Source organism: Teleopsis dalmanni, chromosome 2 (assembly GCF_002237135.1).
Source record: "Teleopsis dalmanni isolate 2A chromosome 2, ASM223713v2, whole genome shotgun sequence".
In the NCBI taxonomy this organism is placed as follows: Eukaryota; Metazoa; Arthropoda; class Insecta; order Diptera; family Diopsidae; genus Teleopsis; species Teleopsis dalmanni.
The window spans coordinates 106841049-106858783 of NC_051847.1; the positions used below are offsets into that span (position 1 = coordinate 106841049).

A 17735-nucleotide genomic window follows, 5' to 3' on the forward strand; every position below is an offset into this window, starting at 1 on the left:
AAGTCATGTGCACACTAGATCAGATGAAATTTCTGTTCGTGAAAAACTAGTAGTGCTTTTGGCAACAGAAACAGTGTTGGTTAAAGTTCATCGGGTACTTTTTAATTCTCTAGAGTGTTATTAGAGTCATGTTCTCAGGTAAATTTAATTACTGAATCGATGTGTAAAGCACTTAATCTAAAAAGGTCACGTAGTAGGAATAGCCGTGTTGGTATTGGACCTGCGCCAATAAATATTATACATAAAACAATAAGCACAATAAGAATACTTGCGTTTCTCGTCATCAAAAGAATTTCAGTCTCTTTAGAAAAGTTCCAAATTCTTGAAAATCTTCAATTAGCTGATCTGACATACAAACGGCAAAAAATTTATATGTTGCTTGATGCAGAAGCTTTCTTTTCACTTTTAGCAGTACGCCAAATAAAACTTGGTGAGAATTTACCAACCTCACAAAATACATCGTTCTGCTAGATTATTTTTCGAAAATATTGTTCTACTAAAGATTCCAGAATTATTTCATCCTATTATGTTGTCAGTTTGGAGACAATTAATGCTAACTTGGAACGGTTGTGGCAGACAGAGAAAACAATTCATCCACCATTATTAATAAAAGAACAGCAGTGCAAGACCAACTTCCGAAAAACTGCGACTCTCAGTAATGATGGGCGAATAATGATAAGGTTGCCGTTTAAAGGTGGTAATTCTCAGGGAATCGTATTAAGATTTTTGTCTATGGAAAGACTTGACTCCATTATTGAGTTAAAATTAGAGTATTTGGAATTTATGCAAGATTATGAAAATATAGGACATATGTCAATTGGACTTGGATTTAAATTCTCCACATTATTTTATCCCGCAACATTATGTAATTAAACCAGGCAGAATAATTACTAAATTACTTGTTGTGTTTGATGTTTCAGCTCGTACATCGTCGCAAGTGTCATTAAATGAATTATTAATGGCAGGCCCTACAATCCAAAATGAAATTGTATTAACATTATTAAGATTTTAATTGTATCAATATGAGATTACCGCAGGCATAACAAAAATGTATAGATGTATAGACTGCCTACATCAGAGTGATCGAAATTTTCAATTAATTTTATGGTGTGTGAGCATAACACATTGAGACATTGACACTTGGGATTTTATGAAATACGAAAAAAGACTATTTTTGTTTTACCTTTCAACCAACCAATGCATCAGCAAGTCATACAAAACGAAACATTTTGTTACTAACATCATCTTATTATGATCCATTGGGTTCAATCAGTCCACTTATCATTAAAGCTTATATTTTGTTACAACAACTATGGATAGTTGGATGTGATTGGGTTAAATCCGTACCTCAAGAAATTTGCACAACATGAAACAGAATTCTTAATACTTATTAAAATTCTTTGATTCATCCGAATCAAGAACTCAATTGACATGCAGGTACATGGCTTCAACGACGTATCAATTAGAGCATACGAATGTTGTATCTATCTATTTTCTCAAAATGATATTGGCAATGCATTATTAACGTATTAGGTTTCAAATTCCAAGATCATTACCCCGTCTTGAATTATGCCGCCCGTCTTGCTAGATATTAGAACAAAATTAAGGACAATTTTTTATATTATACTAATAACATATATTTTTGATCTGTAATTCACAGATTACTTTACATTAGATTAACTCTCATTCATTAACTCTTGCAACCTTTGTTGGTAATCGAGTTGATGACATTCAAGAGTGTTCAATAAATGCAATTTGGCTCCATGTATCAACCGATCAGAATCCAGCTGATTTCGTTTCTAGAGGGTGTATCGTCCCAGAATTATTGTCATCAAAATGGTTCTAAGTAATGGTTCATTCCTAATGTTGTCTTTGCCAAGTTAGCCAAAGCATTCCATAAATCAACTAACAGTTGACAAACGCAAGTTAAAAACACACGAAATAGAATGCATCATGGAAGCAATCAAGCCTTCGTATATGCTACAGAGAATTTATCACACAAGGAGTTATAACAATTATCTACGAGTGGTCGCGTTGATGCTTAGATGCTATCACAAGCATGGGCCACAGATTCGATCATAATTCATGGTAGATGAAACAATACTCTGATGCATATTGTATATATTATTCAACAACATAATTTTCACAAGGACATCGTACTTTTACACAACATTGTGCAACTACGGAGTAAATTAGCCTTGTTAGCTCCATTTCTAGAAACATCAGACAGCCTCACTTTAATGAGGGTAGGCGGTCGTTTAAAAAATGCTATCTAATCTTCTACGAAATGGGCACTTGTATTACCAATTTGTTAAGTTGTTTGTCATGCATATTCATCGAATTAATTATCATGCTGGTCCACGTGCGCTTGTTGGCCTCATACAACAACAGTTTTGGATTATAAATTGCCGGTCGTTGGCTCGAACAGTGGGAAATCTATCTGCAGAACGGATAATAGCAAATAATTCATTTACAATAACAAGAATCGACTTTGCTGAACCGTTTCTAACTTACCTTAAGATCCGTGGAAAAGTCCCTTATAAATCAGACATAGCTATATTTATTTGTTTTGCGTCGAAGGCTGTGCATATTGATGTTGTTTACGACCTCTCTAGCGATGCTTTCATTAACGCTTTAAAAAGATTTATTAGTCGACGTGGCATACCAACTGTTATGATCTGTAACTAGTTTCATACAGATTTTAGCTAATCCAGCACTTTAACCAGCTTAGATTTTACACAAATGTTATTATCCGTATCTAGTCTGATATGGATTTAACTAATCCGACACTTTAACCAGCTTAGTAAAAAAAAACTAACATAATTCTCATCAATCTTGCACAGTGGCGTATGAAGGTGATTGTGTAACGTCTGGCACGCTGATAGCGTGCGAATATTTACCTGTGAGAGCCAGCAATATTGCTACGAATATGTGATAACACAAATAAACCCAAAGAAAGAAAATAAGAAATTAATGTAAGATAATTATTTACACATTAATAATTAACACAATTAATATTGATATGATTTGTAATATGTCTAATATAAAACTTAACACCAACAAACATCTACTGTGATAGTGCCACCCACTCTGTATGCGCTCATAAAAAGCTGAAAGAGTTTACAATAATTTCTATGATGCTAATTACATATCAAATATTAATAGTTTTTGCATATCTAATGTCGTTCAATTTTGTTTCATGCCTCCTAGAGCTCCGCATTTCGGGGGATTGTGGGAGGCGGCTGTTAAAATCGCCAAATGGCATCTCTTCCGTACGTTACATGACGCCAAAATTACGTTTAAAGAGTTTTTTTTTTTTTTTTGTTTTTTTTATTAACGATTCTACAAATAAAGACAAAAATCGTTTTAATATTGCACCTAATACAAATAACAAAAAAAAAGGTACTAATAAGCAATTTGATTTGAATATTTAAGGTAAAAAATGAAGCTATTTTGCTACTCGCTTTCCATTAAGTCTGCCACTGTTTTCCGTTTTAGCCGTCTAGGTATTGCAACCACCTGGAGAAGACTGGATGCTGTAACGTGGACATGTGTTTTCAATCGCTGTTTGTGAGCAATGGCACACCTTTTTGCCACGACGTCGACTGTTGGTATGTCAAGGTCACGGTGGAGATCACTGTTTCTAATATAATATGGACCATTTACGATGTATCGTAGTACTTTATTTTGAAAGCGCTGGATAGTTGCAATATATTTCTTGCTGGCACAACCCCAGAATTGTATGCCATAACTCCAAGCCGGCTTTAGTATTTGTTTATAGACCGTTAGTTTGTTGTGGATTGCCAGTTTAGAGCGCCTGCCAATGAGGTGGTAAAATTCGTTTAGTTTTAGGTCAAGCTCTTCTCGTTTTTTCTTAACATGCGCTTTCCAGCGCAGCTTGGCGTCAAGCGTAATGCCCAGATATTTGGCTTCGTTAGCGTGTGGAATTCATATTGTGGCATCGATATGAATTAGAATATGGTTATAATTTCTCAATGAAAAAACTATATGTACTGTGTAGATTAGCCGTCGCGTCTTCTATATTGTTTTCGATTGCTAGAACCGCAGTATCGTCTGCAAATGTTGCTGTAACTAGTTGGTTTGCAGAGGGTAAGTCGTATGTATACAGGAGATATAGAATGGGCCCAAGAATGCTCCCCTGCGGGACGCCTGCGCTAATCTACTTTAGTGCTGAATGTGCATCTTCATATTTAACACTGAAGTACCTGTCGTTTAGATACGATGATAGCAGCTTACAGTATTGTATAGGCAATAATGATTTAAGTTTATGGAGTAATCCTGTATGCCAAACCTTATCGAAGGCTTGTGATACATCTAAGAACACGGCACAACACACTTTCTTCTCTTGCATCGCCGATTCAATGGCATTTACGACTACATGTATTTGGTCGATGGTTGAGTGGTTTTTTTTTTGAAGCCGAATTGATGATCCGGAATTAAGCGTCTTGTCTCGATTATTGGTAATAAACGCGCTGTAGTAGTTTTTCAAAAAGCTTCGATAAGGTTGGCAATAGAGATATTGGCCTATATGAGGATACGTCATTGGGAGACTTCTTCGGTTAGGGTATCATAATTACCTCAGCGAATTTCCAAAAAATGGGTACATGTTTCAAACGGAGGCACGAATTAATTAAATCGCATAGGTAGATGATGCAGTTATTGGGTAAGTTCCGAAGAACTTCAGCCGTTATTAAGTCAAAACCAGGAGATTTTTTGAGTTTCATTTTTAAAATTTGTTTACTCACTTCTTCCGTAGTGACTGGAACAATTGCAGTGTCGCCTTCGGTCCAATTTGTACTTGACCCAATAACATCTTGGCCTTCATTTGGACTGAAGGTTTTCTCTACGTGTTCAGTAAACAGGTTCGCCTTTTGAGTATTGTTTTAGCCCACTGAGTTTCGTTTATTTTCACTGGGGCACACTGCTGCATTGGTCTGTTAAATGATTTAGCAGCTTTCCACAGAGAGTATTCATTATTTTTGTCTGCCGTGAGGCCCATCAGAAAACTATTAAAGTTATTATTTTTGTATGATTTGATGACTGTGTGTAACTTTTTAGTTGCTAGGTTTAGTTGCGATTTAATTAACGGACGTCTAGTTGCTTGCCAACGTTTTCGCAATTTTCGCTTCCCGTAATCTTTTTTGTGATGAAAGGTGGGTATTTTTTACCATGTAGAGTTTGGAGTTTTGGTGTTGGTGTACTGTTCATACTGTGAAATGAAGTACTGCGTCATCTAGTTGCTCGCTGTTAACAATATGATCAAACTTGTGCAAATGTACAAGCTGAAGCTGAAAATATTTCCAGTCGGTAAATGTATTTGCTAACTTGTGTGTGTTCTGGTTTATTGTTGGATTTTGTGAAACTATCAGCAGCACTGGTGAGTGGCCAGAGCTAAAGTCGAAGCCTTCTGAGATGGTTAGGTGAGATGCCAGAATATTTTTGTAGACAAAGAAGTCGATTAGGTCTGAAACTTTGCTAGTATCCGACGGCCAGTACGTTGGTTTACCAGTTGAAATTGAATTGCAAGCTGCGAGTTGCATGGCTTTGTACATTTCTCTTCCTTTCGTTGTAGTAAGTCTTGAGCCCCAAAACTTATTTTTTGCGTTGAAGTCTCCTCCAATTATGAAACGGCCTTGAAACCGGTTAAAAAGAGATAAGTAGTCTGCGCACTTCAACTGATGCCTGGAAAGACTATATAATGCAGTTACGACCAGAAGCTAATTAAAGGTTTCCACGGAAACAGAAGTAGCTTGATATTCAATTATACTATATTGTTCTAGTAAGTGATGTTTTATCGAGTTTCTAATTATGACAGCGCTGCCACCCCTAGCACAATTATCGGGATGTATGGTATGGTATAGAATATAGAACGTTTGAAGAGTTGACAACTTCATTAGCGAAAATTGAAGCTGTCACGAATTCTTGTCCTGTTGGTGCGGCATCTGCTGGTCCCAATGATCTGGAAGTCATTACTACTAGTCAATTTCTTATTGGATGTCCTTTCAGAAGCATACCTGTGCATGCTCAACTAGAAAATGACATTTCGCATATGCAAAGATGGCAAAATATAATGTAAGCATATAATTCTGAAAACGATAGCAACACGAATATATAAAAGAACTACAACAACGATATCGTTGGAAAAAGCAAAGCAATGACGTGAAAATAGGTGACTTAGTACTAATTGCTGAAAATAATTTACTACCGATGCAATGGTTAACAAGCCGAGTAGTGAATGTTAGTTTCGGGTCTGACGGACACGTACGTGTAGTGGACGCTAAGACACAGCACGCAATTTTTCGGCGGCCCATTACGAAACTGGCTTTAACAGCCGGCTATAGATAAATTATTTGAGAAGACATAGTAGAACCATCAGCAAGCCTTTATAATTCAGCAATTTTATTAGTTCCAAAGAAAAATGGAGATGAACAAGAGAAATTAAGACTAGTAGTAGACTACAGACAATTGAATAAGAAACTAGGTAGATGATAAATTTCCACTAACGCATTTAAAGGATCTTCTTGATAAATTAGGTAAAGCGAAATATTTTTCTACACATGGTATGAATAGTTCAGTCAACACAGGTCATTTCCTTTTAAAATACTAACTACCGGTTTAGATTTTTCCGCATTTCAATAGGTAAATGGTACAATAATCTGTCACTTCAATTTAAAAAACCATAAAAACATAATCTCAAATTAAACCTTGAAAACAGTAATTTCTTACAACTAGAAGTTATATATCTTGGACACTTAGTAATCGAGCAAGGTGAACGCACGGGTCCAAGTTAATATGCAGTCATCTAAAACTATTCAAAGCCCAAAAATTCTGACGAAGTTTGATGATCTGTTGCCATATGCAATTAATATCGAAGGTTTGTACAAGATTTTGCTGAAATAGCTAGGCCTCACTAAATAGCTAGCCTTACTAAAGAAAAATTAAATATTCTGCTGGTGGAAAGAATGAGATAAAATTTTTGAATGTTTGAGAACAAAGTTAATTTCGTCACCAATTGTGAATTACTCTGATTTCACAAAATCTTTTTATTAACGACAGATGCCTTTTACTACGCCTTGGGAGCAGGAGAAACAAGGAGAAATAAGAAACGATAAACTAATAGCTTTTGCTAGTAAAATTCTAAAAAAGCATAAAGTAAATAAATCTGCGAAGAGAAAGAACTTCTCGTAATTCAAATAAATTATTTTAGACCATACTTGTATGAAAGAAATTTTACCGTCTACACTGATTATAGACCACTAGTTAGTTTTTTCACACATGAAAATCCATCTTCGAAACTGACAAGAATAAAGGTAGATCTAATGGATTACAACTTTAACATCATATTCAAACAAGAAAAAGTCAACACGAACTCAACTAATTCAAAGCAACTAATTGAGATGATATCTAAAAACATTAATATATTAATTAGAACAATGAGAAACAATGGGAATAGAATTTTTTTTTTTTTTTAAACTTCATTTTATTAAATACAATCTATTCTATTCATGAATAATAAGTACTACTTATGGCAATAACAATATATGATTGGCATGTGCTAATCACCGCCTTATGAAGAATTACAATTTCTAGAATCTGCTCGGCAAATCAGAAGTTGCGAAGCGTATTAATCTACGAATGTTAAAAGTATCCCTCGTTAGGCCTGCGGCAACGGGGTTAGGATGAACTACCAGTCGTGAGTGATAGTTGCTGCTTATCTGCTGTATTGACTCGTACACAGTAGGGATGCCAAGATCATGATGTAGGACGTTATTCGGGATAAACCATGGGGCGTCGGCGCAGATACGTAGTATTTTTGATTGAAACCTCTGAATCATATCTAGGTTTGACTTCGCTGCTATACCCCAGATGGGTATACCGTACGTCCAGATTGGCTTTAAGACGACCTTGTATAAAAGTATTTTATTTTGAAGCGGTAATTTGGATTTGGGATTAAGTAGCCAGTAAAGTGAGCGTAGCTTTAGTCCTAACTGCTTCCGTTTTGTAAAGATGTGGTGACGCCAATTTAGACGACTAATTGATGCGGTGTGTGAAGAAAAGCTTAAACTTCAGAGTCTTTCAGATTATTTTTTGAGCAGCGTGGCGAAAGACTTTACCAAGATGCACTGCAAAAGTTTTCGCTTTATCAGCATCAGTTTTAGCCCATTGCCCATTACTCATCTTTATTGGTGGTATATGCGATGTTGGTGCATTAAGTATGCGTGTGGCTTGCCACAAAGAGTACTCAGTGGCCTCAGAGGGAGACAAGCTTGCTAGGTAAGTTGCAATGCTTGCATTTTTTCTTGCCTCTAGATTTACTTTGAGTTTTTTAGTGGCTACATTCAGGCGCCTCTTATCGTTAGGATCTCTCGTCATCTGCCAAACCCTACGTAATTTACGTTTTTCAAGTAGTTGTTCTTTGATATCCTTGTCTAGATGTACAGTCCTACAATTCTGTGTAGACGGAGTTGCAGACCAAGCTGCCTTTTGTACAATTTTGTTGAATTGTTCTACTGCGGCTTCAATGTCATGATTAGTTTTAAGAGGAATATGTGTCGAGAGGTGTTCGCTAATGTAACTACGGAAAATAGCCCAATCAGTTCTCTTGTTGTGAAGTCTTAGTTCTGGAGTTTTTAGGACGATATTCGAATGAAATTCTAACAGAAGAGGAGAGTGGTCAGACGAAAGATCTAACGACGACCGCAAGGTTAGATTATTTATGGGTACGCCCTTACAAATGCAAAAGTCAATGACATCTGGTGTTTTATTTAGATCTGTCGGCCAATAAGTGGGTTCGCCAGTAGATAGGTGAAATAGGTTGCTTTCTTGTATCGTTTTTAATAGCTCGCGTCCTCTGGGTGTTATTAATCTTGAGCCCCAATGAGTATGCTTGGCGTTAAAGTCACCTGCTGCTACGAAATTGGGCCCGAGCGTTTTGAAATAATTTGCAAATTGATGACTTTTAATTGGTTGATTAGGTGGACAGTATATAGAGGCAATAGTTATTTCACCATATATATCTCGTACTGATATGGCTGTTGATTGCAGATAATCTTCATTGTGATTGGTGAGAAATGAGTGGTCAATATTATTTTTTATGATTATTGCTGCGCCACCACGGGCGTTACCAGAAGGATGGTTTGTGTTGTACATAGTGTAATATGGAAGCCTCAGATAACTTCTTGATGTAAAGTGAGTTTCACTAATAAGCATAACATCAATGTTTTTGTCAAGAAGAAAAGTCTTAATTTCGCAAATGTGTTGGGTCAGCCCGTTAGCGTTCCAAATAGCTATCTTTAGACTACTCATTATTTGGATGTATTAGCGACAAATGCGGTTAGGAGGTTGAGCATATAGCTCATTTGTTCCATAACCGCATAACCGTTTTGAGCATTGACTTAAGCTCAGGAAAATCGTTTTGCTGAGCTGAGTTTACGTGCTCTTGAGTGTTTATATTGTTAGATTTAACAACATTTGCATACGTTTGGCTTGTTACATTCAATTTGGTGTTCTGTTGCCTTTCTGTATCAGTTGTTATTTTTCTACGTAGGGCTGGAAACGCTTTTTTCTGGAGTTGTTTGTAGACTGTGCACCCTTTATAGTTAGCCGGGTGATTACCTTCACAAAGAACACACCATATATCATTACCGGGGGATTTGCGAGGACAATCTGAGAATAAGTGGTTTTCAGGGCATTTAACACAGCGTGGCATACGATTACAAAAATGTTTTGTATGACCATATCGTTGGCACCGAGTGCATTGCGGCAATTCTCGCTTCTTTTTAGGCGCTTCAATGGAAATTTTTGTGTGCAGCAAGTCAGTACAGTTGTAAATTGTTTTCACCTTGTCTGAGGGCTTTAGTCCAACGAAAAACAGAGGAAGTGGTTTTTTTGTAACACGGCCTAAATTAATTAAATCTTTTTTGATTTCATCAATAGGTATTGATGGATGTAGGCCCCTCAACACTACATTAAAGCTTCTATCTTGCTTTAGTTTGTAAGTATGAAATTCCGTCTGCTTTTCTGCAAGAGCTTTGGTAACTTTTGAGTAGATATCCGCTGTGTTGGGCTGTATTTTGACTTCATTATTACCTAAAATTTTGAGTACAAACTCATTTGGAGCCACATCATTTAGCAGTGCCCGCAATGGTTGAAGGTTACCAACACCCGCTACAAATATTGGTGGTGGTTTAGGAATTTTACTTTCTTTAATTAATTCCGCATGTTCTGATGTTTCTTCCTGATTATCAGCGTCAGGGTTGTCTAGAACCTCAAAACGGTTAGGTGTTGCAAGCCAGTAGCTGTCAAGCTTTTTTTGTTTATTTTTTCGCTGTGCATTTACAGGACTAGAACGCCCACGTTTACCGTTTTGGGGTGAATTACTGTTACTCGCACCTTATGTACTGCGTTTATAATGGTAGCACTAGTACTGGTTTTCTTTTTAACAGAAATTGGTATATTTTTTTCAGCTTTAAGCTTTTCATTTTCTCTTAGTAGAGATTCGCAACCTTTTTCTAATGACTTGATCTTTTCTGTAAGATGTTTTATGCTGTCTTCAAGCTCATTAATCTTACGGGACTGCATCGAGTTCGTAGGTTGATCATTTCCTAGCGATTGTGATGAGTTATTATTTAGTTTAATTTTATTGGCTGTGGCAATTTCACTAGCTATTTTTGCTATATTTGCTTCGGACATTGTTTTGTTTAGATGTTTGGCTTTTGGATGGTTATTTATTTTAATGTCATCTGAAGTAAGCATTACATAGCTGTTTAGGCCATTTTCACTGATTTGAGAGTGCCGCCGTGTAGCACTATTACTCATACACTTATTTTACAATAAAATTACAGTATGTTTTTATGATTATTTTTAATTATTTATGTTTTAAATTTTTAAATAATAGAATGAAAAAAGAAATATGAAGATTAAACAGTATCAGATGTAAGGTACTTAAAGAAACTTGAATTCAAAAATATAAACCATTTTGCAGATGAAAATAATGAAAAAGCACTTGAACATAAAAATAAAAAGTTTAATTAACATACTGTAAAATATTTAAATATAATAGCAGCAAACAAATTAGTTGTCGAATTTAACTTAAAATCATTATCAGAGATAAAATAATCTGAGGAAGTTATTCAAAATAGACAACAAAAAAACTACAAAACTAGCGCTGGCAGAAAGTGATAAAATATTTTTTTTTTTTTTTTTTTTTTTTTTTTTTTTTGTTTTGTGCGGCAAGGAGGAGTGGAATGCCTACGCACTGACCACAATCCGGCGGCCCGGAAAGTGAGTGTCCGACTTGCACGGACTAAACCAACTCCCCCTCATTCCTAGAGACCTTGTCCTACCCCGGGACTACGTTAGTATTACTTCAAGGTAGGGTCTCTATTAGTCATCTAAGACTTCCATCGGTGTGACCTGCGTCCAGGCCCCGCATCTGCTGCAGGTGATTAACCTTATCCTTCGTCTTTGTGTGATTCATCTGTTTTACTCCAGTTGTCTTTTGTCAAGGTCTACTTTTTTCAATCTCAGGATCTTTTCAGCAAACATTTTAACGCGATCCCAGTTTGTTATGTTTCCGATCATTTTTCCCGTTACCGTCCTGGGAGTGAAGGTACCAACTTGCATTGCAAGTGCTTCTCGTTCGGGCAACCACTTATTGCACTCAAAGAATGTGTGTTCTGCGGTATCATCCTCCGCTCCGCAATATATGCAATTTGGTGACTCTACTTTGCGCATGCGATAGAGATAGCTGTTAAAGTATCCATGTCCCGACAGAAACTGAGTAAGGTAGTAGTTAACCTCGCCAAAGTCTCTTGCTAGCCAGGTTTTTAGATCTGGGATAAGCCTTGCAGTCCATCGTCCACGGTTATCTGAGTCCCAGCGTTGCTGCCATACTGCAATGGTTCTGCGTCTTACCAACTGCTTGTCGGTGTTGTTGTTTCCCATTCGTTTTGCCTGCCAACATGTTTTTCGCTCTTGAGCCTGTAGGTCAATAGGAATATTTCCAGTAATCACGAGAACCGCTGCTTCTGAAACGGTGCGATACGCTGAACATATCCTTAGAGCTGCTGTTCGCTGCACTGACGCTAACGCTCTTCTTCGGTATTTTGCTTGTAGTGCGTCTGCCCATATTTCGCTTCCGTATAGAAGAATGGAATTTACCGTAGCCATGAGGAGCTGTCTTTTACTCTGTGTGGGTCCCCTTATGTTTGCCATAAGTCTGCTCAATGCTGCTGTAGCTTTGCCCGCTTTAGATGCCGCTTCCTCAATCTGAGCCCAGAATGTTAGTCTGGAGTCCAGTCGAAGGCCTAAATATTTGACTGTTTTTTGCGACATTAAAGTTTTGTCGCATACTCGCATTTCGACTTCTAGCTGTATATGCTTTCTTGTGAGAAAGATCAACTCTGTTTTCTCCGCGGCGAGTTTGAGTCCGTGATCCTCTAACCATTCCTGTGTTCGTATCATTACCATGGTTAGCTTTCGTTGCGCTTCTTCTATATTTCTTGCCTTTATCACTGCTGCAACATCATCTGCAAATGCCACCAGATGTGTATCATCCGGCATTTCCAGCTCTAAGATACCATTGTAATTATCATTCCACAGCTCAGGTCCGAGAACTGATCCTTGCGCTGCTCCTGATGTGATTTGTTTTTCTTTTGGTCCGTCGTGGGTGTCGTAGACTAGCACGCGATTTTTCAAATAACTAGCTATTATATCCATCAGGTAGCGTGGTACTCTAAACTTGTTTTCCAGTGTATTGAGAATATCAGCCCATCTTACACTATTGAACGCGTTTCGTACGTCAAGTGTTGCAAGCAAGACAATGTTTCTCGAATAGTGGTTACCAGTCTGTGCAGTCTTTACAGCCGTAACTATATCTTCTATTGCACCTAGCGTGCAGCGTCCTGTCCTGAAACCGTGCTGTCTCGGTGACAAGCCACCTGCTAATTCGATTGCTGTTGTAAGTCGAGGCTTGATCAGTCTTTCAAGGAGTTTTCCAGCGGTGTCGAGCATGCAGAGTGGTCGGTATGCTTCAGCACGTTCTGGGTCGCCTTTACCCTTACTAATTAAAGTTAGTTTCTGTTTCTTCCAAATTTCCGGAAAGTTGCCTTCCATTAAACAAGCATTGTACATTTCTAGTAGTACATGTGGTCGTTCATTTGCGATCACTTTTAGTATCTCAGCCGGTATTCCATCTGGCCCCGGAGCTTTATTATTTTTTAGCGCGCTAGCAGCTGCAAAAAGCTCTTGTAGAGTAAATAGTGGCGGCATTTCTCTCAGGAGATCATCTGATCTACTTGGGAGCACCTCATGTGTCGGGAATAATGTGTCAACTATTTCCTTCATTTTTTCGCTTCCTAGTGATGGGGTGGGTTGTCTGGCACCCAGCTTTTTAGTTACAATCTTGTATCCGGTGCCCCATGGATTGTTGTTTATATCTTCTCTTAGTTCTTCCCACTTCGCCTTTTTGCTTTGTTTTATGGCTTCTTTCAAATTTTTCTTAGCTATTTTAAACTCCACCTCCTCTATTTCAGCAGTACTTCTTCTCCGGGCTCTGGTCAGCTTTCGCCTGCACCTCAAACAGATGGTCCTCATTTCCGCGATTTGCTCGGTCCACCAGTATGCGGCTTTCTTTCGGGTTGATTTTCCCACTTTTGGCATGGAAACATTACAAGCTTGTAGAATGCTATTCATGGTGTATACTGTTAGTGTGGTCGAGTTTAGTAAGGGATCTCTATCTGCAACCCTGCTGTCTATAGCAGCAAGTAGAGATGGTACATCTAAATAGTCCACCTTCCATTTCCGCGTACCGCTAGGTTGGTAGTCTGTTGCAGCGCTATCCCGCAGTGTAATCTTGAATTCAATATATTGGTGATCGCTGCCGGTATAATCCTCCAGCACTTTCCAGTCTCTGAGTGCCCCTGAAAACATATCCGACACAAGTGTTATATCTGGAGTTGTGGCTTCACATCCGGGTCTTCTGAATGTTGTAGCGAAACTTAAGTTTGCTACTATAAACCCCAATCTAGACACCAAGTGTTACATTGTAACACTTCAATGTGAATTAACAAAATTTGTAGAAGCAATCCCCTTATAAACAAAAGACGCCGTCAATGTTACGAAAGCAATTGTAGAAAACTTCATACTTACGATAGTGTACTATTTATTTTCGTTCAATGAATATTATCGGTAAAATGGTAAAAAGTGAAACAAGTATCGTGATTTCAATTGTTAGTACACTTTTCAAAAGCTCACAGGTAGAATTAATTTTTATTTATAATGCTGAGGCCATCCTTATGCAGGTATTTTATAACCATAAATGAATATCCTAATGTAATGATGACAAAATTAACAGCGAAAAATACGCTGTTAATTTTTCATAAAAAAAAAACAAATAGTTTTGCTATCGCTTAAATTGTCTTGCAAATTAAGTTATATACAACTTTATTTTAGTTATTTTGGTATTAAATTTTATATTAATACTTACAATATTAATATGTACTATTAATAAGTAATAGTAATTAATACAATTGGTCATTATTTATATTCAGTTAACCTTACTATTATCAAATATCATTATTAATAATATGTAATGATCGTTATGTGACTATTTGATAAAAGCGGTGGACAAACCTATTCATTACTCAATGATAGGAGTACCTTATAAATTGAATAATTTTTTATAGAAACGTCGCTTAAAGTTTTAAATTTATAAAAAAATACTTTTATCGGCATTAACACAAACTTCGTAACATATCCAATTAACTAATATTTTAAAGATATTTAACATATATAAACCAACAATATATAATTGATAACTTCTTTAATGACGCTTTATTTTTATTTTATCTAGGTTAGTAATGCTCAGCACTTACAAAAACCACCTACTGCATCCTCAACACTTGTTGTTACATCAAGTCCGCAAAGTGATGAAATGGTTTGGAAAGTAAAACGTCGTCAAGACGGTACAAGATATATAGTCCGCCGTCCCGCTCGTAGACATTTCTTGCACGATCGACCGTCAAAAAATAATACCGAAATTATAAAAACAGATTTTACAACAACTGAAGACGATACTATATCAGAAGTAAAAACTGGTCGCTATTGGTCTCGAGAAGACAGGAAAAAACATGTTGAGCAAGCACGAGAACGTCGTCAACAACATCGTAATTTAATACGAACACCAACTTCTGCTACTTTATTATCAACCATACGTATTAACGATAAAAACAATATTAAATTCCATCATACTCAATCTGTAGGTAACGCACATAATTCTAAACTTATACTAGGACAATCCAATAAATCAATTCATTGTCAAAACGCTAATAAATCGAATGAAAATGATCAGTCGCAAAGCAATTGTATTCAATCAGAATTAGACCCGAAACAAACGTCTTTGTTCACGAAAATATCTAACACAAATAATGTAAATATATATAAAAAAAAGAGTTTCAAAAAACTTTCTTGTCCACCAATATCTACATCTAGTTTATACATATATAGTTCTGTTTCTGAGACCGCTTGTGCAAATGCTGTGAATACAATACAAGCATCCGTAGAGATTGTTCCTGTTGCTCCAACAGTTTGTATTCCTAACCTAATTTCAAGCTCCCAAATAGGAAATGGACCAAATTCCAAGGGAAGTAGCCAACTGTCTCAAACAACGCCTTAAGGAGATTTCAAATATTGTTAACTTGACATATTTAAATTCAATGTTTACTTCTAATGAAGTTTTTTATATTTTGTTGAAGTTCTATCAGTAAATTGTTAAAAAAAATAATTTCTTAATAACATTTTTAATATCATTTATTGTGAAGATTTTGTATAAATTTAGGGTTAAAAACTATAAGCAAGGGCCATAACAATTATTATTTGATACATTAATTAATTATCATTCTCTCTTATCATTCGGCTTTTAAAATAAAACGCAAAACAAAATTATTTAATTTGCTTTATATTATATATATTTATATATATGTCTTAACAATGTAAAACTAAAAAATGATTACTATTTTTCAAAAAAAAATAAAACTCCTTGTGTGTAATTTCTTTTTGAAACACATAGTAACTAGCAAGAAGGGCTATTTATTATTAAACAAAAATGAAACGCTTTTCTGTGTGTTGTAGTTGTATTTGTGTGTTCATACAAAATGTATAAAAAAAGTTGGTGTACGTAAATGGTTAGGTTTGTTTTTGTATTAAATATGTATTGTAATCAGTGAACGAAAATAAACAGTACAGTATCGTAGTGTACAGTATCGAGTCATTCAACCGCAATAAAATATTAAATATATGTAATTCATCCCCTAATATTAAATTTGCATCAATAAATGCATACGCAATATCTTTATCAATAATACACAAACAAAATACATGCAATACAAATGCAAACAAAATTTTTTCTTTTTCTCATGCAAACGGAGCAACAACAATGCACATTAAAAACGCTTCCAAATCGTTTAGTTTGGCAAACGTTAAAAAACCACTACCTTAGGAAAATGATCACTAAAAAGACCACACTACCTTCGGCAAAAGATAACTAAAATGAGCACTACCTTCGTGAAAAGATCGTTATAATGAGCACTACATTCGTGAAAAGTACACAAACTCTAAAAATTGTTGGATTTTTTCGGACTTTTTTTAATGTACTGTTCGTTTAGTGTTTTTTAACAAAGATGACAGTACACTATGTTTTGTACTTTAGTGTTTGTTTTCGCTCACTGATTGTAATTGCTATTTTATATTTGAGCAAAAAATTATACACACGATCCGATGATTTCGACAAGTTTTTTAACTTCACTTTATTTAATATAATAATGAATAAAAGGAAAACAGAAAAAATGACAGTTCTCTGACTTAAGGCCAGAGTTACCAGGCAAATAATATTTATTATAAAAAGAGTACTTTACATAACAACAATTGCAAATCTGTTATTGTATACTTATTAGTAATATATAAATTGTATATAATTTATAAATTTACATATTTTAAATTAGTTTTTTGAATTGTGTTTTTATAAAATAATAATTATTTATATGCTTTCAATTCATATGTTATACAGGGTGAAGCGCTTGAAGTGTTAAAAAGTTATTTTTGGGTTTCATATCATATTTAAATAATAATTATTTGTGCGTTTTAAACTAAAAACAAAGTGTGAGTTATTTATACGTGAAAAAGCAAAAAGCAAGAAACCATAATTATTTTTAAAGAACATAATATAAAGCAAATTTAATTGTTATTCTTTGAGTTTTATTTTAAAAGCCGTATATATATGTATAAAACATTTATAATATTAATGATGAGAGTTGTAAGTATGATAACTACATATTTACATAAGAAATTAGACAACTTTTTGCTGTTGCATTTTTTCGTGAAAATTTAAGAAATAATTATTTTGGTCCCCGACTATATGTTATTTATTACAAATTATTTGAATTTTAAGTTGCAGTTCCTGTTTGTTTATCTTGTTAAAGTAAAACTAATCTAGTATAACAATTTATTATTAAAATATTATATACAAGTGGCCATTTGAAGTATATTTAGATTTTTGTTTTTCTAATCAAGTAATATACAAATATAAATCTTCAAATTGCTTTTAACGGTATATTTTTAATTCGCATTAATATATAATTGCTGCGAAGAGTTTATTAGTTTAGTCTAGATAAAACTAAATACATAAAATGTAAATATGTAGTAGATTATTTTCACAA

General features: G+C 35.4%; 1 protein-coding gene across 2 annotated transcripts in view; it reads left to right on the plus strand.

Moving 5' to 3' along the window:
* The window catches only part of LOC119686468 (slo-interacting protein 1-like), a 104459-nt gene extending 88683 nt beyond the window's left edge, over positions 1 to 15776 (plus strand). The window contains exons 6-7 of one of the 2 annotated variants that reach the window (XM_038101054.1): positions 14876 to 15451; positions 15529 to 15628. In XM_038101054.1, the coding sequence (XP_037956982.1) occupies positions 14876 to 15451; positions 15529 to 15540 (588 nt within the window). In that variant the 3' untranslated portion in view covers positions 15541 to 15628. Of the gene's footprint in view, positions 1 to 14875 lie in introns of both variants that reach the window. The other variant, XM_038101053.1, reaches the window with a different exon arrangement.
* Positions 15777 to 17735: the final 1959 nt, after the last annotated feature.